Source organism: Megalobrama amblycephala, linkage group LG11 (genome assembly GCF_018812025.1).
Source record: "Megalobrama amblycephala isolate DHTTF-2021 linkage group LG11, ASM1881202v1, whole genome shotgun sequence".
Lineage (NCBI taxonomy): Eukaryota > Metazoa > Chordata > Actinopteri > Cypriniformes > Xenocyprididae > Megalobrama > Megalobrama amblycephala.
Window position 1 is genome coordinate 38,962,406 of NC_063054.1, and position 27,909 is coordinate 38,990,314.

The 27,909-nt window shown below is 40.2% G+C and overlaps 2 protein-coding genes across 2 annotated transcripts; one reads left to right on the forward strand and one right to left on the reverse strand.

The window, feature by feature from the left end:
- Window positions 1-566: 566 nt before the first annotated feature.
- On the reverse strand, window positions 567-2,281 carry LOC125278811. Its single transcript, XM_048208144.1, has one exon. The coding sequence runs from the start codon at window positions 1,488-1,490 to the stop codon at window positions 567-569; it is 924 nt and encodes a 307-aa protein (XP_048064101.1). The 5' UTR covers window positions 1,491-2,281.
- Window positions 2,282-9,852: 7,571 nt separating this feature from the next.
- magl (MAX dimerization protein MGA-like) lies at window positions 9,853-27,666 on the forward strand. Its single transcript, XM_048207953.1, has 21 exons — window positions 9,853-10,034; window positions 12,845-13,757; window positions 15,233-15,644; window positions 15,794-16,016; window positions 16,837-16,938; window positions 17,598-17,690; window positions 17,786-18,300; window positions 18,408-18,642; window positions 18,796-18,968; window positions 19,973-20,098; window positions 20,182-20,218; window positions 20,323-20,753; window positions 20,859-21,051; window positions 21,130-21,534; window positions 21,825-22,942; window positions 24,413-24,504; window positions 24,595-24,628; window positions 25,005-25,205; window positions 25,490-25,601; window positions 26,887-26,955; window positions 27,032-27,666. Exons 2-21 carry the CDS (start codon window positions 12,865-12,867, stop codon window positions 27,088-27,090), a joined length of 5,523 nt encoding a protein of 1,840 aa, XP_048063910.1. The 5' UTR covers window positions 9,853-10,034; window positions 12,845-12,864; the 3' UTR covers window positions 27,091-27,666.
- Window positions 27,667-27,909: the final 243 nt, after the last annotated feature.

Sequence of the window (27,909 nt, forward strand, 5' to 3'; positions counted from 1 at the left end):
AAAAGTTGTCTTTTAACATGAACATTTTTATTATCTAACATTAACAAAGATGAACAAATACTGTAAAAATATAGTGCTCTTTATTAGTTCATGTTAGTTCATTTTTTGCTGAATAAAGTTGTCAGATGAAATACCTTAAACAAGTTCAGTGTTTTCTGTTCTTATCTTTAATATATATATATATATATATATATATATATATATATATATAATATTTTCCACATTTGATTGTTTAATTGAACTAATGTCACGTCTGGACATCACAATATTATTAAATGTTGAAATTATAAGAAGTTGAAGTATTGTTCATTGTTAGTTCATGTTAACTAATGGAACTTTATTGGAAAGTGTTACCATATACTTTATACACACACACACACACACACACACACACACACACACACACACACACACACACACACGCGCGCACAAGCACACGCACTCACACGCGCACGCACGCGCACGCGCGCACACACACACACACACACACACACACACACAGCTTTATTTCTTGTTATTGTTCCATATAAAAAATGTTCAAATGCTTTATATTTATACTAAACCTCTTATCTACCCATGAAGCGCTTCAGGTTGAAAAGGTTGTTGCCGATGCCGTACACATACGGGCTGATGGCTGTGTAGAAGGTGGTGATGAAGAACTCCACCTCGGACCAGGCCGGGAAGCTGTACGGATCACACGCCAGATGCAGGATCAGATAGATGCTCCAGTTGACCTGGAAGAGCGTCATGGCCATCAGGATGGCCAGCGTACTTCGCTGGAAGCCTGACTTCTTGGGCCGCTGTTGGGCTGTCGTCGTCGTTGTCGTCGCGACACTCGGGCCCTGCCGGACCCTCAGCGCCTTCTGCTGAACGATTAAAATCCTGACGATCATGCTGCTCGTTAGTGTGACGATAAGCAGAGGCAGCAGGTTGCACACCAGGAGGAAGGAGAACTTGTAGACGCGGTTGCGAGTCGGGCACCTGGTTAATGAGCACTGGAAGAAATCGACCGGACAGGCCGGAGAGGAAGAGTTCAGGTGACTCCAATCCAGGTTTACCAGAAGCATGGGCAAACCGAAGAGCAAAGCCACCGTGGCGCAAAACCCAGCGAGAACGCCGGCCGAGCGCAGGCTGTCCATGAAGACGGGCAGGTTGACCCGCGTGTGCACGTCTCGCAGCTTCTGATACCGGTAAACGCTGATGAGGACCGTGAAGAGGATGCTGCCGATCTCGCCGAAGATGGTGAGGAATTTGAGGCCCCGGCAAGTCCAGGTGCTCATCCTGTACGAGGTGCGAAAAAGCAAGATGTCGTAAAGGTCAACGATCACGATCTCCTCCAGGTTTGCTGCAGCTAGACCGAGAAGAAAGATCTCGAAGGACTTCAGGCGCGTCGTTTGAAGGATGGAGATGATCAAGATTGTGTTTCCTACGACGCCAACGATAGAGATGACGATCCTCAAAGCCAGAAGATCCACGTACATTCCCTCCATCTTCAGCTCAGGTGACGGTCGATGCGTTCGGAGGCTTTTATTCCACTTTCTGCTCCAGCGGTTCACAGTATCTGTGATGTCACTGCATCCGATTTAATTGGAGCTTAAGGAAAAGCTGAAGAACTCAGAGATCTGGGAATGCTGTAATTGATGCCTTAGAGCTTTGGTGTCCTTCATCTTAATTTCTCCATGGAGCTTCCCATCTTCATTGCTGACTTGTTGATTGGCAATAAATATGAGTTATTGGGTTCCAAGCAGAGCAGCTTTCATTATTTTTAATTAAAAACATTTCTCTGCGTCACACATTCGTATGGAATAATTACAGATCTCTGACTCCATCAAAACTACGAAAATTATTTTTACAAAGTTATGTGGAGTAGTACAAAGGTGCTTTCGGGTTGCCAATCTCACATGATTTGATATATATATCCTTCCACATTCATTACCACAATCATGCTGTGTTCGACTTCAGGTCTTTGAAATATATTTTCACCTTTATAAATATTTTACCATAGTAACACTTTTACAATTTATTTGGATTGACAATGTCTAATGAGAACAAAACTGGAGCGGAATTGATCTGAATTATAACTCTATTTGTCTCATATTTGGTGTAGTTTGCATCATTGATTCTGTTTATTACTGTGAAGCTGCTTTGAAACAATCCCTGCTGTATAAAGCGCTGTAGAAATAAAGCTGACTTGCACAAAATATCCTAGTTACTAGTTATGACAACCTGGCATTAGTCACCACTGTCATCTAATGAAGACATCAAACACAATGACAGACAGATGCCATATTATTAATGTATTATGATTTACAGAAGTAATAAGTCACTGATTCTTGAGATACAGACAAAAACCCTCTTTATGTTATAAATAAATTAATTCAAAATAAAAATAGTTAAAAAGTTAAATCTAAAGGAAATCTGTATACTCAGGACATTCATTGCTTATATTTCTAAATAATTTTGTTAGTATTATTTTAAATACATGCTCTATACTTGGAAAATACATGTAATTTAGCCTGTCCTCAGCATGAGGTCACAATGTAGAATTGCCAAACAAAGTGCTTAAAAATGCAACAAATTCAAAAATATACATTTAAATTGAAAGGCAGAGATCTGTAATATATCAAGTCTTATTATATTTTTCATAAAAATGCCTATCAAAGTTGTGTCCTTACTTTGCGTCAACTCCGTCATGATTTTTTATAATTCTGAAAAAAATCAGGTCATCTTTAACTCCGAGGAGCACTTACTATTTCCTGCTCATTGTGGATCTCACATAGTCCTGGAAGTTTTATTGTCTTATATTTTACACAAACAATGCTTAAGTCTCTGCGGTCACAGCTTTAACATGTCAACTCCGTCATCCCGGTGTAATAGTTTCTGCAAATAGTTGGGGCGATAAATCTTGGCATTTTTGATATGTTTGTAAAGGGAGCTACAACTGAGAAAAAAAACAAAACTGCTCCACTGTACAACACGTGGTTAAGGTGGGAAAAAAAAATCAATTTTGTCAACTCCATCATACGTCAACTCCATCAGGTTTTATGTCAGATGGTTGACAAGTGCTCTCAAAAAGTCTATATAACGTGATTTAATATGATTTTTGCATATGGGGAATTCTTCTAATGTTAAATGATTCTATTTACATATATTGTATATTTGGCCCCAGCTGGACCTTTGTCAACTCTGTCAGTTTTTGTCAACACCGTCAGTATTTGTCAACTCCATTAGTATTTGTCAACTATGTTAGTATTTGTCAAAATCATCAGTATTTGTCAACACCATCAGTTTTTGTCAACTCCATCAGTATTTGTCAACTCTGTTAGTATTTGTCAACACGTCAGTATTTGTCAACACCATCAGTATGTCAACACCGTCAGTATTTGTCAACTCCATCAGTTTTTGTCAACACGCCAGCATTTGTCAAAATCGTCAGTATTTGTCAACACCATCAGTATTTGTCAACTCCGTCAGTTTTTGTCAACAGCGTCAGTATTTGTCAACACCATCAGTTTTTGTCAACACCGTCAGTTTTTGTCAACTCCGTCAGTTTTTGTCAACACCATCAGTTTTTGTCAACACCGTCAGTATTTGTCAACTCCGTCAGTATTTGTCAACTCCGTCAGTATTTGTCAACACCGTCAGTATTTGTCAACTCCGTCAGTATTTGTCAACTCCGTCAGTATTTGTCAACACCATCAGTATTTGTCAACTCCGTCAGTATTTGTCAACACCATCAGTATTTGTCAACTCCGTCAGTATTTGTCAACTCCGTCAGTATTTGTCAACACCATCAGTTTTTGTCAACACCATCAGTTTTTGTCAACACATCAGTATTTGTCAACACATCAGTATTTGTCAACACCATCAGTATTTGTCAACACCGTCAGTATTTGTCAACACATCAGTATTTGTCAACACCATCAGTATTTGTCAACATCGTCAGTATTTGTCAACACGTCAGTATTTGTCAACACCGTCAGTTTTTGTCAACACCGTCAGTTTTTGTCAACTCCGTCAGTATTTGTCAAAATTGTTAGTTTTTGTCAACTCTATCAGTATTTGTCAACTTCGTCAGTATTTGTCAACACCGTCAGTATTTGTCAACACGTCAGTATTTGTCAACACCGTCAGTTTTTGTCAACACTGTCAGTATTTGTCAACACCATCAGTATTTGTCAACACCGTCGGTTTTTGTCAACTCCGTCAGTATTTGTCAACACCGTCAGTTTTTGTCAACTCCGTCAGTATTTGTCAACAGGTCAGTATTTGTCAACTCTATCATTTTTTGTCAACTCCGTCAGTATTTGTCAAAATTGTTAGTTTTTGTCAACTCTATCAGTATTTGTCAACACCGTCAGTATTTGTCAACACGTCAGTATTTGTCAACACCGTCAGTTTTTGTCAACACTGTCAGTATTTGTCAACACGTCAGTATTTGTCAACACCGTCAGTTTTTGTCAACACCGTCAGTTTTTGTCAACTCCGTCAGTATTTGTCAAAATTGTTAGTTTTTGTCAACTCTATCAGTATTTGTCAACTTCGTCAGTATTTGTCAACACCGTCAGTATTTGTCAACACGTCAGTATTTGTCAACACCGTCAGTTTTTGTCAACACTGTCAGTATTTGTCAACACCATCAGTATTTGTCAACACCGTCGGTTTTTGTCAACTCCGTCAGTATTTGTCAACACCGTCAGTTTTTGTCAACTCCGTCAGTATTTGTCAACAGGTCAGTATTTGTCAACTCTATCATTTTTTGTCAACTCCGTCAGTATTTGTCAAAATTGTTAGTTTTTGTCAACTCTATCAGTATTTGTCAACACCGTCAGTATTTGTCAACACGTCAGTATTTGTCAACACCGTCAGTTTTTGTCAACACTGTCAGTATTTGTCAACACCATCAGTATTTGTCAACACCGTCGGTTTTTGTCAACTCCGTCAGTATTTGTCAACACCGTCAGTTTTTGTCAACTCCGTCAGTATTTGTCAACAGGTCAGTATTTGTCAACTCTATCATTTTTTGTCAACTCCGTCAGTATTTGTCAAAATTGTTAGTTTTTGTCAACTCTATCAGTATTTGTCAACTTCGTCAGTATTTGTCAGCTCCGTCAGTATTTGTCAACTCCATCAGTATTTGTCAACACCATCATTTTTTGTCAACTCCGTCAGTATTTGTCAAAATTGTTAGTTTTTGTCAACTCCGTCAGTATTTGTCAACAGGTCAGTATTTGTCAACTCCGTCAGTATTTGTCAACTCCATCAGTATTTGTCAACACGTCAGTATTTGTCAGCTCCGTCAGTATTTGTCAATTCCATCAGTATTTGTCAGTATTTGTCAGCTCCATCAGTATTTGTCAACTCCATCAGTATTTGTCAACACCATCATTTTTTGTCAACTCCGTCAGTATTTGTCAAAATTGTTAGTTTTTGTCAACTCCGTCAGTATTTGTCAACACGTCAGTATTTGTCAACTCCGTCAGTATTTGTCAACTCCATCAGTATTTGTCAACACGTCAGTATTTGTCAGCTCCGTCAGTATTTGTCAATTCCATCAGTATTTGTCAGTATTTGTCAGCTCCATCAGTATTTGTCAGTATTTGTCAGCTCCATCAGTATTTGTCAACTCCGTCAGTATTTGTCAACTCCATCAGTATTTGTCAACACGTCAGTATTTGTCAGCTCCGTCAGTATTTGTCAATTCCATCAGTATTTGTCAACACGTCAGTATTTGTCAGCTCCGTCAGTATTTGTCAATTCCATCAGTATTTGTCAACACGTCAGTATTTGTCAACTCCATCAGTATTTGTCAACACGTCAGTATTTGTCAGCTCCGTCAGTATTTGTCAATTCCATCAGTATTTGTCAGCTCCATCAGTATTTGTCAGTATTTGTCAGCTCCATCAGTATTTGTCAACTCCGTCAGTATTTGTCAACTCCATCAGTATTTGTCAACACGTCAGTATTTGTCAGCTCCGTCAGTATTTGTCAATTCCATCAGTATTTGTCAACTCCGCCAGTATTTGTCAGCTCCGTCAGTATTTGTCAACACGTCAGTATTTGTCAACACCATCAGTATTTGTCAACACGTCAGTATTTGTCAGCTCCGTCAGTATTTGTCAATTCCATCAGTATTTGTCAACTCCGCCAGTATTTGTCAGCTCCGTCAGTATTTGTCAACACGTCAGTATTTGTCAGCTCCGTCAGTATTTGTCAATTCCATCAGTATTTGTCAGCTCCATCAGTATTTGTCAGTATTTGTCAGCTCCATCAGTATTTGTCAACACGTCAGTATTTGTCAACTCCATCAGTATTTGTCAACACGTCAGTATTTGTCAGCTCCGTCAGTATTTGTCAATTCCATCAGTATTTGTCAACTCCGCCAGTATTTGTCAGCTCCGTCAGTATTTGTCAACACGTCAGTATTTGTCAGCTCCGTCAGTATTTGTCAATTCCATCAGTATTTGTCAACTCCGCCAGTATTTGTCAGCTCCGTCAGTATTTGTCAACACGTCAGTATTTGTCAGCTCCGTCAGTATTTGTCAATTCCATCAGTATTTGTCAGCTCCATCAGTATTTGTCAGTATTTGTCAGCTCCATCAGTATTTGTCAACACGTCAGTATTTGTCAACTCCATCAGTATTTGTCAACACGTCAGTATTTGTCAGCTCCGTCAGTATTTGTCAATTCCATCAGTATTTGTCAACTCCGCCAGTATTTGTCAGCTCCGTCAGTATTTGTCAACACGTCAGTATTTGTCAGCTCCGTCAGTATTTGTCAATTCCATCAGTATTTGTCAGCTCCATCAGTATTTGTCAGTATTTGTCAGCTCCATCAGTATTTGTCAACTCCGTCAGTATTTGTCAACTCCATCAGTATTTGTCAACACGTCAGTATTTGTCAGCTCCGTCAGTATTTGTCAATTCCATCAGTATTTGTCAACTCCGCCAGTATTTGTCAGCTCCGTCAGTATTTGTCAACACGTCAGTATTTGTCAACACCGTCAGTTTTTGTCAACACTGTCAGTATTTGTCAACACCATCAGTATTTGTCAACTCTATCATTTTTTGTCAACTCCGTCAGTATTTGTCAAAATTGTTAGTTTTTGTCAACTCTATCAGTATTTGTCAACTTCGTCAGTATTTGTCAGCTCCGTCAGTATTTGTCAACTCCATCAGTATTTGTCAACTCCATCAGTATTTGTCAACACGTCAGTATTTGTCAGCTCCGTCAGTATTTGTCAATTCCATCAGTATTTGTCAGTATTTGTCAGCTCCATCAGTATTTGTCAGTATTTGTCAGCTCCATCAGTATTTGTCAACTCCGTCAGTATTTGTCAACTCCATCAGTATTTGTCAACACGTCAGTATTTGTCAGCTCCGTCAGTATTTGTCAGCTCCATCAGTATTTGTCAGTATTTGTCAGCTCCATCAGTATTTGTCAACTCCGTCAGTATTTGTCAACTCCATCAGTATTTGTCAACACGTCAGTATTTGTCAGCTCCGTCAGTATTTGTCAATTCCATCAGTATTTGTCAGTATTTGTCAGCTCCATCAGTATTTGTCAGTATTTGTCAGCTCCATCAGTATTTGTCAGTATTTGTCAGCTCCATCAGTATTTGTCAACTCCGTCAGTATTTGTCAACTCCATCAGTATTTGTCAACACGTCAGTATTTGTCAGCTCCGTCAGTATTTGTCAATTCCATCAGTATTTGTCAACACGTCAGTATTTGTCAGCTCCGTCAGTATTTGTCAATTCCATCAGTATTTGTCAACACGTCAGTATTTGTCAACTCCATCAGTATTTGTCAACACGTCAGTATTTGTCAGCTCCGTCAGTATTTGTCAATTCCATCAGTATTTGTCAGTATTTGTCAGCTCCATCAGTATTTGTCAGTATTTGTCAGCTCCGTCAGTATTTGTCAACACGTCAGTATTTGTCAACACGTCAGTATTTGTCAACACCATCAGTATTTAACACCGTCAGGTTAAGGTTCTTGTTAATTTTGAAAGAAATGTTCTATAAGAACATTGGTTATGTTTAATATTAAAAAGGAGGTTAGAGAATTACGGAATTTAGGAACTGGATTGTTCATAATAACACTAACCCAAGACTGAACTTAACACTGAACACCATTATTACATAATTGAAGACTTTACACTGTTGTTCGGATCAAATTAAAATATCATGCTTTTTAATGCGTCTGAAGGAGTTGACACAAATTAAGTTCTGAAGTGAATAAATGTACATTTTTAGAAAAAAAAAAAACATATTCAGAAAAACCTGTTCCCTTACATGATTCATTAGCTGAGACCTTTGTCTACAAATATATCAGCTTAAAAATAATGTATTATTAAATAATAAAAACTACCTTCTAAAACCTGTTTTGTACATTGTAATGTTATCATCTGAAATCTGCTCTGGTCAAGATCAATCAAATGTATAACTTAATTATTTACCCAATTAGAAATAATTGACAAGTTCATAAAGAACTAAAGTTTCAGTATTTTACCTTGACATCAACTCGAATTTCATTGTCATATTTTAAAGCATCTTTTGAAAAGTTGATATTCTCAAACTGGCTTGTGTTATTTGATCAAACTAGATGAATGTTTTAAAGACACAAACTAAACAAACACACAAAACATCACAGAATTAATCCATTGATAATACTGGGGCACGTTCAAGCTCAAACCGGTGCGCAACGTTTTGCTACGTTTCCCGGGTTGAACGACATGTTTCCTGGAAGCGGTCTGCAACGGGTTTGAGATGCGTTTTCTCTTGTTTGGTGGGTGTGTCAGAAATGTCAGCCCAATCAGTGGCAAGATGTATGTATACCACGCGATATTAAAGAGACAGCTCGCACAATGGGTATTAACGTAACATAAAAACACTATATATTTATGCAAAATATATTTATATCTATTTTGCTATTGTATTGTGATGTGACACTTTAATAAACTTTTATATAATCAGAGGAGTATAGTTGGTAAATATTACAATCATATATAAAGAACAACAACAGTGATCAGCAATATTGATAAGCCTAATACTCACAATAAAAATAATATAGATCAACACAGTCTCGGAGGTAAGAAGTGGATTAGCCTTCACCTGAAATGTTTGTCTTTTCATCATGAAGTGCAAGTCAAGTGTTGTATAACAATAATTAGAAGTTTCCACAAATCCCTTCACTTGATTGGGATGTTCTCGTTTATTCTGGACAGCAAGGGCAGTGACTGTAACATCGAGCGCATTTTGTAGTATTAAACAAGTATTTATAACGATTTAATCAGGCTCCGAAAATTATTCCAAAAGAACACAAAGAATGGCCTTCTCAGCTGCCATAGTTGCAACTCTTGCGTCATCAGAACAGGGTGTTCAACGCGCCACCGTTTCCGTTTAAAAAACGTTTTGCAACGTTTTGTCGGGGCTGAACGCAGCCCTGATGTTTGCGCTGCTGTTTTCCCGCCAATAGATGATGTCACTTCCTGCAGGGTTAGCGCTAGGGAAGCGGATTTCATCTTTCAACAAAATAAATTTTGTCCGAAACACTTCGATTAGAGAAAAGAATAAATAAATAAAGAAAGAAACAAATGGAATGTTTAGTAATAAATTGTCAGTTTGTGTTTTAAAAGTTAGTGCGACACCCGAAACATGACAAACATGAACTCATCGCAGTATATTAACTTAGTAGCGACAAAAAATGGTCAAGACCGTGATATGGACACGAACGCACTGTTGGAAACCTCCACTATATATTCAAACTGCCCAAGTTATTCCTGATGAATGCGATGAGGCATCGCTGAAATAAGCAACGCTCCGATGAGGCTCGCGTCAGTCATCGCTGCGTCACGGAACGCCTCGCCATTCGCCCGCAGGAAAACAGCGCGAACAGGAGCAGTTACAGTGAGTGACGTCACGTGCCTGCAGCGCGCGGCTGATCAGTTGGTTTGGGAGCATGTCGGTTAGGAAGCGCTGAGAAACACAACAAACACACGATAATGACTGAATGCAGCACAACTTAAGAAAGGTGAGTGAGAAACAACTCGAATCTGCATGATTTCAGCTGTTCCTGTTCAGAGTTAAACAGAGTCGCTGCGTTTGTTGACTGGAATCCTCCTGACAGACTCCCTCGAGTTAACTTGTTCTAGTTAGCGGCTAACCTAACTAACCTGTGACTCTGTTTGTGTTTGTTTTCGCTCGTCTTTGCGTTCATACACGTTGCATGAAGATCATTTGTTAGTTTTATTACTGTAACATGCAGTAACGACAGCAGCGATCGCCATGATCGCGATCCAACCGCCGCATCCAGCAATCCAACATGAGGGAAAGTCTGAGCATTCAGTAAATATTATGCCTTCTTTGACATAAATTAGCAAAGAAAGTGTTTATTTTAAAGCAAAACAGCCTAATTATGCAGTCAGGTTATAGTGTATAGCTTGTTTTGAAAATCGCAATAAACAGTTGCTTGTCGAAGCGTGTAATTTATTTGTACCATACTGATTTATTTGTATCGAATAAAACATAATATAAATTTTTTATTTAAAAAAAAAAATTGTCGATTATTAGCGATTTTTTTTCATCGATTTGCAACAATAGGCTTGTTCGAGATACATCCGCGTTGCGCAGACCGATCGGTGTATGACATCAAAGTACCGCGAGAGCGATTCAAAAGCATAAGGAGTAGTCTGGTCTCCAATCGCTCTCGCGGTACTTTGATGTCATTCGCCGATCGGTCTGTGCAGCGCCGATGCATCTCGAACAAGCCTAGTAACTAGCTGTTGCAGACAGGTTTCCGGAACACTCCCTCCGTCTGTAATTGGTCAGTCACACAGATAGTCCCGCCCCCAACGCACGTCATTGGTTGAGTCATAAGTTGACATGTCGGCAACAGCTGTTGTTATTCTGTTAGTTCACCCAAAAATGAAAATAATGTAATTTATTTCTCACGCTCATGTCGTTCCACACCCATAAGACCTTTGTTAATCTTCAGAACACAAATTAAGATATTTTTGATGAAATCCGATGGCTCAGTGAGGCCTGCATAGCCAGCAATGACATTTCCTCTCTCAAGATCCATTAATGTACTAAAAACATATTTAAATCAGGTCATGTGAGTACAGTGGTTCAATATTAATATTATAAAGCCACGAGAATATTTTTGGAGCGCCAAAAAAACCAAAATAACGACTTATATAGTGATGGCCGATTTCAAAACACTGCTTCAGGAAGCTTCGGAGCGTTATGAATCTTTTGTGTCGAATCACGATTCGGATCACCAAAGTCACGTGATTTCAGCAGTTTGGTGGTTTGACACGCGATCTGAATCATGATTTGACACAAAAGATTCATAACGTTCCGAAGCTTCCTGAAGCAGTGTTTTAAAAAAATCGGTCATCATAATAGGGGTGTAACGATACGCTCAGGTCACGATACGGTACGTATCTCGATATTTTGAACAAAATGAAACTGAAATTCAAACAAGATTTATTCAAAAAACATGAACAAATTTCAATAATTTTCCTTGTTGTACATACAAGATCACATTTCAATAAATAAAAATAAAATTTTAATAAAAACCTTCTGTATTCAAATTAACAGTTGAATAGGGCTGTCTGTCACTGAAAAAAATATGTTAAATTTAAAATGAACTTAGAATTATGAATAGGGGCCGTTCACATATCGCGTCTAAAAACGCGTGGAAGGCGCGGCCGCACCGCTTCTCCTTCTTTCCAAAGCACTTGCGCTCCCGTGGCGTCGGTCGTTGCTATGCAACCATGAACTGAGCTCTCCAAGAGGATCAGGATGTTTCTGCAAAGGATAAATGATTTCTAGCCCTTGCATTAGTTTTACTACGAGATATATTGATGGAGATAAGATATAAAAACCACCATGTACAGCTATGATCAGCTGTTCGGCTGAGCTTTTGATGTTTTGTTACGGAAAGGCCATAGCTGATCGGTTGATTCTTGTCACACGACCTGCGGTGCGCTTGCGGCATTCTGAGAAGTTGAGAATTGCATGCGCGTCGCGTTGATCTCATTATGAGCGCGCCTGCCGCCCGGCTACATTTGAAAATAATAACTGACTTGCACGCGGAAAAGACGCAATATGTGAACGGCCCCACAGAACTTCTTGAAGCAAAGCATCGCAAGCGTCTTTTGCTTTTCTGTGAGCAGCTGTTGCTGTGCACTGCGGTGAAAGAAAGCCACGACTTTTCTCACGCGACCATGCAAGAGACTGACATGAGAAACGTTTAAACCTGCTTGCAAGATTCAATGTGAGCCCGAAACACTTACTGAACTAGAGAGCTGATTGAGATGCACCATTTATATGCGGTGACAACCGGCTTCTCTCACTGCCACCTTGCAGAGTAGGTCACGTCGGCAGCTCAACCAATAAGATTAAACTGCCGTCATATCATAAAAGTATCGCCATCACTCTACGATGTATATCGTAACATGTTTGCATCGCAAAATATTGTACTACGATAAATCGTTACACCCCTACTATATAAGTCGTTATTTTGTTTTTTTGGCGCACCAAAAATATTCTCGTGGCTTTATAATATTAATATTGAACCACTGTACTCACATGAACTGATTTAAATATGTTTTTAGTACATTAATGGATCTTGAGAGAGGAAATGTCATTGCTGGCTATGCAGGCCTCACTGAGCCATCGGATTTCATCAAAAACATCTTAATTTGTGTTCAGAAGATGAACGAAGGTCTTATGGGTGTGGAACGACATGAGGGTGAGTAATTAATGACATTATTTTCATTTTTGGGTGAACTAACACTTTAAACTCTGATTTCCCTCTGCTTGTTTTTCCATCAGTTTTCAGATGCTGAAGTCACATGAATCATGCGGCAGATTTGGATAGGCCTGTAAATGACCCGGCGTTTGAGCGCCCCGCAGCAATGGAGGAGACTACAGCGGAGGGAATGCTGGGAAATGATGACACTATTAATAGCACGAATGGATCCGGTTGCGCTCAGGCTGTCGCTTTGAGAACCGAAAAGGATCATGGCAGCGAATCGGCTGTGCAGAACGGCAGTATCGACGTCACCCTGGAGAACGAGTCCGTCTGGAGCCGCTTTCACAGCCTCGGCACTGAGATGATCCTGACGGAGCAGGGCAGACGCATGTTTCCCTGCTGCCGTTTCCGTCTGAGCGGTTTAGACCCCCATCTCAGGTACTTCCTAATCATGGATTTTACTCCGTTGGATGATTTCCGACACAGATGGAACGGGAAAACGTGGGAGCGCGACGGAACGGCTGAACCTCACCCTCGGAGTCCGGAGTGTTTTCATCCCGACTCTCCGGCTCTGGGTCAGCACTGGATGGACGGCCCGGTGTCCTTCTATAAGGTGAAGTTGACGCACAGCTCTCTGGAGCGGGACGCCGGCGTGCTTCTGTATCCCATGTGCCGCTACCAGCCGCGCCTCTTCGTGGTTCCCGTGAGCGTGTGTCCGGAGCGCTCCGTTCCGCTGGAGGGTCCCGGCGTTCACATGTTCACCTTCCCTCTGACAGAGTTCTACGCGGTCACCAGCTACCAGAACCCGCAGATAACCCGGCTTAAAATCGACTGCAATCCCTTCATGTTGGCGTTCAGGGAAGACGGGCCGAGCGCTCGCCTCATCCAGAACAAACTCGGACTCGCTCTGACCGGCAGGTCTCCGTCACGGCCGTCTGTTGCCAATCACACCGGGAATAACGGGAAGGTGTCCGCTGGAGATCAACACCTCAGGTATGTGTGTCGATACGCGACTGCCGTGCTGTACTAGCTCTGGCTCGCTTTAACTCTTGTGCGGTCTTCCTTTGGGAAGCACACTCAGGGTCTCCACAGACCTCAAGCCCCGTTCACACCGCCAGTGACTTTTTCGCTGCATGTCGCTAGTCTCCTACTGTGAAGTTGCTTGTGGGCGTTCCTAGTGCTGTCGCTCTAATGTCATTGGTAGACTGCACATCTGATCATATCTATAGAAAATGCAGTCACAAATGATATATAAAACTAAGAAATCATTCGAATTGGACAAGGAATTAGGTTTAAAATAATTAAAAGTAACATTCTGCTGTTGTAGAGTGTTGTGACTGCAGAGCTCGGTGCATTAAATAATTAACTAGATTAACGATCGGTCTATCAACAAATTAAACTCACTCATACTGTCAAAAATACTAAAATGTCATTCGAATTTGACAAATAATCAATTTTCTTGTCCCTAAATTTTTTTTAATACAAAAACAGCTTTTTATGTAAAATTCACTTTATAAAAGACCCACATTTCTGACTTTCATTCATGGGGATCACATGGATAATTTGACATGGTTTAGTGTAAAATTTTTGTTCTTCTTTTAGAAAATGCAGTTTTAAAAGTAAAAAACTATTTGCTGTTTGACTGACTGAAAGACATCTTTACACAAGTATTTTCAGCTGGATTCATATCTAAATATTATGAAATCACAATTATGACAATAAAAGCTACTTTTTGTCAAAGTTTAGTATTTTTTTGTACAGAGGAAAAAAATCAGTTTTTCAATATTGTTACATTATGATGAGACCCCGCTTAGAAAATGGACAAAATTCATCCTCAAAATCAACATTTTTAAAAAATGCTAAACTTTGACTAAAAGTAGCTTTTATTGTCATAATTGTGATTTGATAATATTTAGATATGAATCCAGCTGAAAATACTTGTGTAAAGATGTCTTTCAGTCAGTCAAACAGCAAATAGTGGAGCTCTGCAGCATCTGCTGGATAAAGTGATCATTTTTTTACTTTTAAAACTGCATTTTCCAAAAGATGGGCAAAAATCTCACACTAAACCATTTCAGATTATCCATGTGATCCCCATGAATGAAAGTTAGAAATGTGGGTCTTTTATAAAGTGAATTTTACATAAAAAGCTGTTTTTGTATAAAAACCTATTTTTAAAAATATTTTCTAATTTATTTATATAAATTACATTTTGTTGCCTGGAGTCTCTGGAGACCCCAAAGACCCTGAGTGTGACTTTTTTTCTACACTAACATAAAAACTAGATTTCACTCCAATTTTTTATTATTTGTAGATCTAGAAAGTGTTAACAACTGTACAAAGTTTCATGTCATTTTGACAAAGAGAAAATTTTTTTAATTTGAGCAAACGTCGTTAAGGGTTAATAACTGAGCCACACAGTTTTCATGAGATACATGACGGTGTTTCTTCTTTTTCGCGTACGGCAGCTCAACACACGCCCATCAGGAGTCCTGTGAAGGAGGAGGAATCCGGTCAAACGACAGTGAAGGTGAACGGCTCATCAGACCCAGAGATGAACCAGCGGCTTCTTTAGATTCTGAATCTGCTGAAGACGTGATGACGGATCCGGCGAGACCTCAGATCAGTCGGCCGCTGGGCGTAACCAGCCGCAGGAAACCTGCCGTTCCTTCGACCGGTCCGGCTCTTTCTGGCACCTGTAATGCCAAGCGTGTTTACCGGAGGCGCATGAAGGGAGCATGGAAAGCCAAGGCTAAATGGTGGTCCAACGTGAAGTACGCGAGAGCGGCTGCTGCCCGGGTCAACAAGGCCATGGACGTGTCCATGCAGCCGGACCTGGAGGACGTGGACGGTGTCTTGTTTGTGTCCTTCACTGCAAAGGTACGATCAGTCCTGATGTCTCTGTTTTCCTGTAGAGACATAACACAGACACGAATGAACATGAATATTTTACTCAGAATGAACAAAAATGTTTTATTATCCTTTGACAAGCAGTGACACGGGTGGATCTGTTACTGTTTATTTCACAGGAGGCGCTTGACGTTCATGTCGGAAACATGAGGAAATCTGTGCAATCGTCTCCATCGTCACACACACAAAATCAGACGGAGAAGTCGCTGCCTGATAAAGGTCTGAGCGTGTCTGATGATGGTTCATCTGCAGCAGACAGAATCTCTGAGCATGAGCTCGTGTTACTGCAGCGTCTGAAGCAGCTGAAGAACAGACAGATCCTTCATCCTGCGCTTCAACAAGGTGCACACACACACACACACACACACACACACACACACACACTCAGGATCTGTGATTAATGCATTCCTCACACACTAGCTCCTGTCATCCAATAATCACAATATTCTTTGATACTTTTGATATGAAACAATTTCTGTCAGTTTCATCAGTAAATTCAGTCAATAAATGTGTTTGTGTGCTGACAGATCATGAAGAGATCATTTACTACTAGTTACAGCAGCAGATAATCATGAACGAACATCAGAAGATTCAGAACAATTTACTGAATTGAATCATGTGTCATGTGATCCATCAATCAGTGCTTCAACTGCCGAAAGTAGAAAAAACTCTATAGAGAGGAGCGTTCTGATTCATATATGCACTATATTACATATTTATTATATGTACTCGTTTTTAGATAGACATTTTACGCTTTTTAGATGGATGCTGAGGCTTTTTAGGTTGGGTAGAATCTACGATCTCTGATCCAGTTCCTTCGCTAATTTTAATTAATAGTAATATATTTCTATCAGTGTCTTCACGTTAATCTGAACTTTTATTTTGGCGGGTTTATTTTATCTGACGATAGTTTTCTCAAATGAAATAATGGTGAAGTGGAGAGAAACACTAATTAAACACGACTAGTTTCGGCTCTCAAAAAACAAATTTTCATTGCATCACTAATTAAGATCTCCTGACTCGTTCAGCCAGCAGTGAGAGCTTGTTCTCAGCTCAGCTCTGTTAAAATCAGTCCAGCAGATAATGTGCAAAGTTTGCAGCGTGTCACTGTTGCTCTGGTGATGTCCAGCTGATTCATTTCAGTTTTCATTTCTACACACAGTTGGGTTGAAACTGAATCTTGTGGATCCAGCTGCTCCCATAGACCTACATTATCTCGGTGTTGATTTACCCTCGCCTGTTCTCGACCTCACACCATCCTCCCGTAAGCACAATAACTCTTCATGGCATTTGATCTTCTTTCTTTATATTATGCAGATTTGATTAAAGAAATGGAGTCACTGTTGGCATTAATGAGAATTATTAATGTCAATTTTTGCCTTTTGTGGGTCTTACCAGTAACATCCATGAGTACACACAGTATTGATACTTAATCCAGCAAAAATCACAGTATTGAAGCCGATACCGAATATCGGATCAGTGCGTCCCTAATAGGGCCATATGAAATTTAGATTTTAATGAATTTTGCATGTTTAATTAATTAAAATCATTAAAATTACACACTTTAACAACAATTTATTAAAAGTTTCACAAAAATTTAATCTTCCAAATTTATGAAATCCATTTTACTTTTTCCCTAATCCCGTTTTATTCTTCCGGGATTGTGTGTTTCATAGGACCCTTGCTATTAATAATATACAGGGAACACTTTACAATATGGTCTCATTTGTTAACATTTATTAACTGTGCATTAACTAATCTTAACAGATACAACTTTAATAGATTATCATGTTTTTAATTTCACGTTAACTGATGTTGACAAATAAAACCTCATTGTAAAATGTTACTGATTTATTTGTGTGTATTTGATTTTTTTCATTTATTTATTTACCCATCAATGACTAGCGCTTTGTTTGCGTCCAGATGCTCCTTTTGTGTCGCGGACCGGGAAGACTAACGATCTGACCCGGATCAAGGGCTGGATGGAGAAATTCAGTTCCAAGAGTGCAGCTGACAGTAAGAACATAAACAATAAAAGCTCCTTTATTTATCTGAATTTACTTCTTATAATTTTATACTTTTTTTTTTTTTTTTTTTTTTTTTTTTTACAGGCAACCATTCTGCATTTTCCTCGGACTTGTTGGATGAGTATCTTGAAAGTGAAGGCCAGCAGATCAGCGACCGCGCCGCTGTGTTTTCAACAAGCTCTCCGTCACCGGTGGTCTATCAGCTGCCCGTCAAAAGCAGCAGTTACGTCCGAACCCTGGACAGTGTCCTTCAGACGCGGGGCGTGACGCCCAACGTGTGTTCATCCAGACCTCCAGGAAACATTGTGCGTTCTTCCTCAAGAAGCACCTCTCAGCGCTCGCTCCAGGACCATCATCCTAAAGTGTCCCATGATAGAACCAGAATAGGTTATTCCAGACGTGGGAGGAAGTGCCGTCGTCGTAGGCAGCAGCTGAGGTTCAACAGAGAAGCTGTCGATGGATCGCAGTCCTCCGCATCGGCTAAAAGTCTCACGGAGCTCTTGGCACAAGAAGAACACGCCATCTTTCATGGCAGGAGTCCCGCTTACATCACCACCGAGAGAGCGAGCTTTGCCTTGAGTTCACTGCTGACCACAGAGGTAGGAGCATCACAAACAGAATACACAGAATAAACAGGTTCACATTCAGAATGTTATGATTACCTGTGAACACTGATAACCGAATGATTGTGCTTTCATCCGTGCAGACGGCGGTGAAGACGACACAGTTCAGCACGCGGCACGTTAACGAAGAAGCTTGCGTGAAGGACTTCTGCCGGCTGGGCTGCGTCTGTCACAGTCTGAACAGAGAGATTCGCGGATCCACCCACTGCAGACGAGTGCAGTGCATGTTCAGCTGCGGCTGCTTCAAGCACAAGATCCTTCTGATCCGCTCGCCAGAACTGAGCCGAACGCACAGCACCAGCAGCCTGATGGCCTTCCGTGAGTCACTGCTATCATCAGTTTAGTTTTATTGTGATATTTTCCTTTTTCAGTTCAGTTAACTGTAATAATCCTGGTGCAAATGCTCGTGCACTTATTCTCCATGAAACGCTGAGTTGATCTGAGACGTCACATGTCTTCTGTTGTCAACAGCCATTGCTGACCAAGGATCAGACAGCAGGCCTGCGCCGGCTCTCCGAGTGACCAGCCTGTGGAAGAGGAGACCGAATGAGGACGACCCCGAGCCGATCTTCACCCCTAAAGCAGTCGGTGTGCCGAGACGAGCGCCGCGCTTACACACCTACACGCCACGGCCCAATCCTCAGGTTCTTTCCCAGGACGTTTCAGAGTCTTTTCTGTGCTGAGCTGATGTTGTGCTATCCGAGCGTGTGCGCAGATGCCTCCTGCTACGCTACCAGTCAAAAGTTTGGAAACATTACTACTTTTAATGTTTTTGAACAAAGTCTGCATTTATTTCATAATAAATACAGAAAAAAATGATAATATTGTGAAATATTTTTACAATGTAAATCAGCTGTTTTCTATGTGAATATATAGTAAAGTGTAATTTATTCCTGAATTTTCAGCATCATTACTCCAGTCTTCAGTGTCACATGATCCTTCAGAAATCATTCTGATATGATGATTTATTATCAATGTTGGAAACTTAATATGCTTAATATTATTTTATAACCTGTGATACCTTTTCAGGATTCTTTTTATAAAAAGTTAAAAAAAATATATCAGCATTTATTTAAAATATAAATCTTTTGTAACAATATAGGGTTAGGTTAGGTTAAAGTTTGGGGTTATTTTTTTTGTTTTTTTGAAAGAAATTAATACTTTTATTCAGCACGGTTGTGATAAATTGATAAAAAGTGATAGTAAAGATTTATATTGTTAGAAAAAAATTATATTTTGAATAAATGCTGTTCTTTTTGACGTTTTATTCATCAATGAATCCTGAAAAAAGTATCACAGGTTCCAAAATAATATTAAGCAGCACAACTGTCTCCAACATTGATAATAAATCATCATATTAGAATGATTTCTGAAGGATCATGTGACACTGAAGACTGGAGTAATGATGCTGAAAATTCAGCTTTGATCACAGGAATAAATTATATTTTAAAGTATATTAAAATAGAAAACCATAATTTTAAATTTCACAATATTATAGTTTTTTCTGTATTTATGATGAAAAAAAATGCAGCCTTAATGATCATAAGAGACTTCATTCAAAAACATTAAAAATATTAATGTTTCCAAACTTTTGACTTGTAGTGTATATTCATTGAATGTAATTTCCTGTTGGCTTGTCCCGTCACAGGTGCAGGAGAAGGATCCGGTTTACCTGTTCTTGGAGAGCATGATGACTTGTGCTCGTGTGCGAGAGTACAACAGTGACCCTCCGCCGCAGGTGCACTTACTGCCACCCAAGAGACCTGATGAAATGGTACTTTATCCACACAAACACGCCATGATCTTCTCCTCACTTCCTGTTTGTGACTTTGTCTTATTCTCTCCCGCTGATTGCAGGTCAATGACGCGTCTCAGTCGCACCTCACTAGTCCAGGTCAGTAGGACACACTATAGAAAGATGAACATGGAATAGGTGACACGTTAGTGTAGAAATGTTACAGCGAAGTTATTTCATATTTAGTTGTTTTGTTTGTCCAGGCGTGACGGCAGGAGAGCCAGAGCCCACTAAAGTGCTGGAGATCATTTCTCGCTGTAACTGGGAGTCCCATCGGTCTCTGGTGCTGAAAGAACTGTTTCGCTGCATCAACATGAACTGCCTCTCATCTCTTTTCTCTGTTGACATCTACAAAGTGGAACTACTCTCAAAAAATCTTAAAACGGACGGGTCCAGCTCCATGCTAACCTACAAGGTCTGCGTGTCCCTCGCTGAGAAGCCAGAAAAGACTCGCGAGCCGAAGAAGCGAGAGGACGCGCTGAGAAATTCTTCCTCTCAGAAAGTCAACAAACTAAATGATGAGCGTGTTAATGACACCATAGAGGCGGAGCACTTTCCTCTTCTGTCGCACGTCGTTCCCGCTGGTTATCTGAAGGCTGATAAGAAGACATTAATGGATTCTGGTCCAATCAAGGTGAAGTCTCGTACAGTTTGAATCATCAGACAGCTGAGACGCTAGGCTCTGAATAGTGTTGGTCTCTGAATGTTAGGCGTAAACTTCCTTGTTTACTGATTTCAGGTCAACGGGAAAACGTACACTCAGGCTAAACTGCTGCTGGGCCGAATGGGATCGCTGCATCCAGCCAACCGTCTGGCAGCGTATGTGACTGGCAGGATAAAACCAGCGCCTCAAAACGCCAGCCACGGCAGATCAGTTTCCAAAACGCCTCAGGTCAGGACGACTCCAGCGCGTGATCCCTCCAAACGCACAGGTGAGACACATTCAAGCGTCACTGTTTTTTATTTTTAACCCATTGGTCTGTATAACACACCTACTGTGTCCTGTTTAGCGAGGCAAGCAAACCAGAGTAAAGCAGCATTCAAAGCGCCAGCTCCCCAAACTCTGGCCATCTTCAAGGCTCCTGATGGCGTCAAAAGCACACCGACCCTCTTCATATTCTCACATGTTCCCAATCCTGCAGCTGCACCTCCAAACCCCACATCAACATCTAATCATATGACATCATCTAAGCCTGGGCGGGAGCTGAACGCTGTAGCTCCGCCCCTCTCTGGCGCTGCACCGCTGTCTAAGGGTGAGACGGTTCTCCCGGCTTCTGCTCTTCCTCCAGGACAGCAGGTGGTGCTGCAGCCGGTCGCAGGGATGACAGGAGTGAACATGTGTCAGTTCAACGGACAGATGATTCAGCTGGTGCCCGTCCCTGCAGCGCCACCCGTGAACCACCAGAGCAGCGCAGGTCAGTGCCTGTTTCAGGATTCAGTTTAAATTACATTTTAATAATCAAAAATCATGTCTAATCAATTGAATTAATAGTTCATTAAAATGTTAACAATAATGGTGCTTTATGAACTTTATTTTCCCAAATTTTCCGTTTTAGTTTTTCAGGATTCTGAATTACATTTTAATAATTAAAATTTCTGTCAGATTATGCAGTAAATTCCCTTTTCAAGACTTGAATTTGTTTGTGTTTCCCTAGAATGTGGCCTGCATATTCAAATGTAACATTCTCGCTTTGATTCTCAACAGGAAGTGCTCAACAGGAAGCGCAAACAGCTACACAACTACCTCAGATGACCAAATCTATATTAAATCCAGCACCTTTTCCATTCATTGCACCCAGAATCCATCCAGTGCCAGGAAACGGCAGCTTTACCATTGGAAGTGGTGTACAGAACGGTTTTCTTGCTAAGAATAACACGTTTTCCTTCCGGATCTGCCCGCCTGCCGCTGAGGGCAAGACCACGGGGCTCGAACAGACACAATCAGGAGAATCTCCTTCCACTTTGTTACTTCCTGGAGGATATAGGTTAATAAAACTGCCCATGTTGGTCCAACCCAGTGTGAATCCCGAGAGCAGCCCGTCTGGGTCACACGTGATGACCGAGAAATCAAGCGCAAGCTCTGAAGGAAACCGTACGAGCTGCACTGCTGAAGACCCAACCGGACTCCAGTCCGCCGCTTCTATCAAAACAGAACCAAGTGAAACTCCGACAGACGCTCCTCCAGTCGACATAAAAGTAGAGCCTTACAGTGACTCGCTGCAAACGGACAAACATCACGACACGAGTGAGCATCCGTGCAGTGAGTATGTGAAGATCGTTAAGATCGAGGAACCCTCCGAGATGAACCAGCCGGATGACAACCAGAACAAAGACTCGCCGCGCTGCGTGACGGTCAAAATAGAGGAACCAGACAGTGAGACGGACATCAGACATTGTATTAAAGCCTCTGAAAGCAGCGGCCCGAAATCGTCCTCCATTTCTGACGCCCTCACTGAAGCTCAACAACATCTGAAAACAAACACTATTGGTGATTTTTCACGCCCTTTATTCGTGAGTCCGATCTCGGCGTTCTCAAAGCTAACATTCGCCGTCCCTTTGCTTCCGGCTCAAACGAAAACACCAGAAGAGCCGCGTGAACACGCATGTGCTGCACCTGCTGACGGCGGCGGTTCTCTCAGCAGAAGGGCCAATCGCAGGCCTCGAGAGTTTCAGAACCGCATCCAGTGGCTGTGGAAAAGAAAAAGACAAGCGTTGACCTCGGACGCTCCTCCTGCTGGTTCTGACAGAGAACTCGCCGCAGGCGTCGACGACTCGAGCGCTGCGCTCATGTATTCCAGTGACGGGTGGTCCACCGAAGACAGTGTAAGTCGTCACTGAATCAGCCTTAGATTGGATGAAGAATGAGCGTCCATTTGCATTAGCATACCAGATCCTCTGAAACCACATGTATTATATCCTCTCTGTCAGGAGGAAGTGGACAAAACGTTGACAAAGTTGATATTGAGGCTTTATATTGTGTCATTATTATTAACATTCTACCAAAATCAAGCTCAAATGGAGCTTTTGACCAGCGAAAGTCAGACATATGCATGTCTCGTCCGTCATTAGAAGTGCGTCGCATTACTTTTTCATTAGCTTACAGGTTATGAAGTTTATTGTAGCTCAGTTTTTTCTGTTATTTGGCCAAAATATCATGTTGAGACTAGGGTTGCAAAATTCCGTTGAAACTTTCCATGGGAATTAACGGGAATAAACGGAATTTGCAAAATTGCAGGTTAGCCTATAACAGGGTACTTAAATGTAGTTTAAGCATATTTAATGCAATTTTAGTTGAATTTTTTACTAATTTGATACTCAATTATGAAATTTAAAGATCAGCATTTATTTAAAATAGTTCAAAAGTTTGGGGTCAGTATTTTTTTTCTTTCTTTTTTTTTAAAGAAATTAATACTTTTATTCAGCAAGGATGTGTGAAATTGATAAAAAAAGTGATATTAAAGTGATATTGTTAGAAAAGATTTCTATTTTGAATAAATTCTGTTCTTTTTAACTTTTTATTAATCAGTGAATCCTGAAAATAGTATCACAGGTTCCAAAAAAATATTCAGCAGCACGACTGTTTCCAACAGTGATAATAACTGAGTATCAAATCATCATATTAGAATGATTGCTGAAGGATCATGTGACGCTGAAATAAAGAACACATAACAATTGCTGCAATAAAAATATATTTATTTTACATATTTACTAAATTAGAATTAATTGAATGCGAAAAATAAATAACTTATGTCAAGTTTATTTTTGTTTTTATACGATACATTTTATAAAAATATTATCAATTTATATAAATTTTCCAAAATTCCCCAGGTAAAGTAACCATGGAAACTTTCTGGCTCTTTTGCAACCCTAGTTGAGACAGTTTAAGACAGTATTGGTCGTGACCCGATGGCAAATCTTCTCCACTCCTCAAGCACATAAAGTATATATACATAGTGTTTCTTGAGTGAAGAAAATGCTTTATTTATTCAAACAAACAGTTCTTTATTCATCATTGCATTGCAAACAAGCAGAGACGTTCCAAACTGTGTGCGGCACTTCGTTCGCAACAGAGGTGGGCGGAGTTATGAGGTTTGACTGACAGTTTGAGGAGCCGCAAGGTTTAGTCACAAGCTCTTTTTAATACTTTTGGTTAAATATTTGCAAAACCCACAGACCGATGTAAAGGGAGTTCGAGAGGAATGATTTATGAAAAACAAAATAAAAATGCCGCCCGACAGCGACGACACAAATAAACTTGAACTGAATTAAAATTGTTTCATATTTTAACCCCAGAATGAGAAGAGCGGTGAAGACGATGTTGACATTGAGACGTTCCAGGCGGAGGATGAGAGGAAAATCTGCCGCTTAAGAGCAAAGGCAAGACGGTGAGTCGATTATGAGTTTGTTTCTTTGACACGAGTGATGATCTTTCAGCTGGTGTTGCGTAAACTGATCAGCTGGTTTATTCTCTCCAGGAAAACACAGCAAGCGGCTTCACATCACTGGCTCGTGAGTCTCTTCTTTCCTTTTCTTTCCCACAAATGCTGATGTTTCTGTCAACCGCTAAAATATTGAGATTTTAAATGAATATTTCAATCATTCATGGTTCTCTGATGTCGGATAATGGTCACATGAGAAATAAAATAAACATTTTTATAATTTAATTCATTATTAACAAATCTCTGATCAACAAACATTTATATATACTAAAATCCACAATCAGTTGATCCACAAGTACACTGGTGCGTAAACATATGAACAAATATTCTCAAACAGGAGGGTGACCCTGAGCAGGTTTTAAGATTGTCATGACCTGTTGTGTTTCATAAAAATAAAATATTTGTATCAGCAAAACCTGATCATCTTTATATTTTTCCATCTGAAGGCTAAACCGGTAGGAAAAGCGGCCCATCATGCAGTGCGGCTGATGTCTGATCTGCCTCTGTACAAGCGCACGTGGCGTCTGAATCAGGCGCTGAGAGGAAGGAAGCGTCAGGTTGAGCTGCAGCGGAGTTTGGACTCGTTGAGGAGGACGCTGTGTGTTGAGGAACACGTGAGGATGAGCACTGAAGACCTGCTCCGTCAGGTGCGTCACAAACCGTCACGTCACTGAGAGTAATGCAGCAGTAAAGCTCCAACAATGAACATGACCGCGTTTATTGTGTTTCGTCTGACGCTCTGAGACCAACTCAAGAGCCCGACTGAAGAAACTCACATTTTTATTACTGATATTTTACACCAGTTTCCCAGGAAGTGATGATTCTCTTGAACACATGGGATGGAAACACTGCTTTATCCACAAATGTTTTATAAGTTAAATTCACAACTTTGGATGAAAACCTTTCATTGACCGTTTATTTTCTGTTTCAGGCTCGTCAGGTGATCACAGCTCTTGAGGACCGCAGCAGGTCTCTGATGGCACAGAAGCGGGCTCTGATCCAGCAGCACTCTCACTTTCAGACTGTGATGTCACAGCGCTCTGGTACACAATACAGCAGCACACGAGCGTTTGTAGAGATCAGAAGCAGAGCAGCTCACCTGTCAGATGATCGTATTACTAACAATATCAGAGTTATTCTTGATCAAATTTACTTTACAAACATCAGTGCAGATTTGACAGCAGAAAGACACGTGAAGCGCGAGCTGTAGGACGTTTGTACAATGGACTGTATGCACGGTTACTTCCTGGTTGTGGTTAAGTCAGCTCGGGCGTTTCCAGTGAACTGTTCATTCTGTAGTCGCTGTACATCGACACAAAACCATCAATGTTTGACTTTTTAATGTTGTATTCATATTTTAATCACATTTACCTAATTTGCAAATAAACCAGTTTATTGATTGCAATAAAGACGAAGCGTTTAAAAACGCCGTGTCTGTAATTAGACACACACACATTATTTTCTCCAGCACTTCAAATGTTATTTTTAATGTGATGAACACAAACATTATTTGTTCATCCTTCTGAGATTGTCTCCGTTGTAAAACCGAACGTTTAAAAAAAAATAGGAAATTCAACATTTGATAGAAAACACTTATTTAAAAATAAAAAAGACAATAATTACCACTTTAACCAGCAGGTGGCGGCAGAGCAGCATTTATTTGCGCGTATATCAGCCATTTCCTCTAATCGTTTTTCACTTTGTTTTTGACTAAATATTAAACATTATAAAATAACTAGGTTTAAAAACACATTTTGTCAATGTGAAGTTTGAAATACTCACAGAATCTGATGAAAAACAGTAACTTTTCTCGTGAATGAACGACACAGAAAGCGAGCGCCGCTCTCTCTTTATAATCACAGCAGCTGTCAGTCAGAGCAGCACAAGATCAGTGATTCACACACAATTTATTCAGTTAATCTAACTAAAGTGCACAATAAATATTGAATTTCTGAAGCCTTTTTTCACATAAAAGTGTGAAAACTGATGGTCAAATTGAATTTAGTCGAGGAGGAACACTGAGGAACGTCTTTATTTATTTCTTTTTTATGCCGTCTTACGTTTGAGTAACTAAATTAATGCTGTGCATGACTATTTAAGTGACTATATTCTGATTATAAACTAAATATTACACTACTGATGCTCAACACACCAGCACATGACTCTCACCGGAAGTTCTCCAGCTGGATTAAATTAATGCAGAAGCTCTAAAGAACGCTCATATGGTCCATTATACTAAAACAGTCTAAGCTCTGGGGGAGATTGAGTGTTTTGATCATGTCAGAAGCTGTATAGAGTGAAACTAACACAGTTTCGTGACTCTTTCAGCGGCGGGAACAGAATCACATGTTGAACAGAAAGCAGCAGCAGCAGAAACGCCTCGACACGAGCGGCCCGGTGAGTTCAGATGATGATCCAGCGTTTCCAGTCTGAAGATGAAAATATTCACTGTCTTCATGTGTTTGATCTTCAGTGCTGAAGAGAGCGTCACGTCTGCCCAACATCGTCCTGCAGTCCTTCACCGGGATTTAGAGATCCGTGATCCAGCTTCATCCGTGTGGAACGAGACGTGATCCCGCTGCCGTTGGCATGTGAACCTTCACACTAAGAATACCAGAGTAAAAGCAGGAGTCAAATCCCTCGCTCGTGTGATTCATTTCGAGCAATACTTTATTTTTCTGTTGATGATGGGTCAGATTGTGTTTTTCAGGTTTACAGCATTAGTTTGTACAGTGTTTGTAAAAAGCAGTTTAATATCTCTTGATAATGAGTTCATTAACCCACATTGGGCAGTTTTTTCTACCGCTTCCTGTTTGATACTGAACATGTTTGCACACTTTATGGATTATGTATTTCTGTTGTTAAAGCAGATTTATTTTTGTGATTTATGAATCAGGCCTGTGTTCGTTTTCTGTCATAATCACTAAACTCGTCTTTAAGAGATCTGGGATCGTTTAGGCGGGAAAATATCTCAGATTTATCTTCATGCATTAATTAAGTTTTGTCTGTTTGTAAATTATGCAGATTTCTCTTTATCATATTGACATGGCCTCAGGATTGAGTTGATATTATGGCCTTGTGCATAAATAAAATGTAAATCCGTGTAAATGTTTTGGTTGTTTTATTGACCTGCATTTTTAGCAGGAGATAAACACAAAACAGCTTCTCATGCCTGACAGGAAGTGATGTGTGTGATGTGAACGGGTTCAGTTCTGAGGCGCTGCATGGATGATTTTATCAAAATATGCGCAGTTGTGATTTACATGCATAAGCATTTAAAATAGTTTTGGCACATTCATGCTTATATTTCTACAAATGATTATGCATTATACAAATATTAAAAATATATAA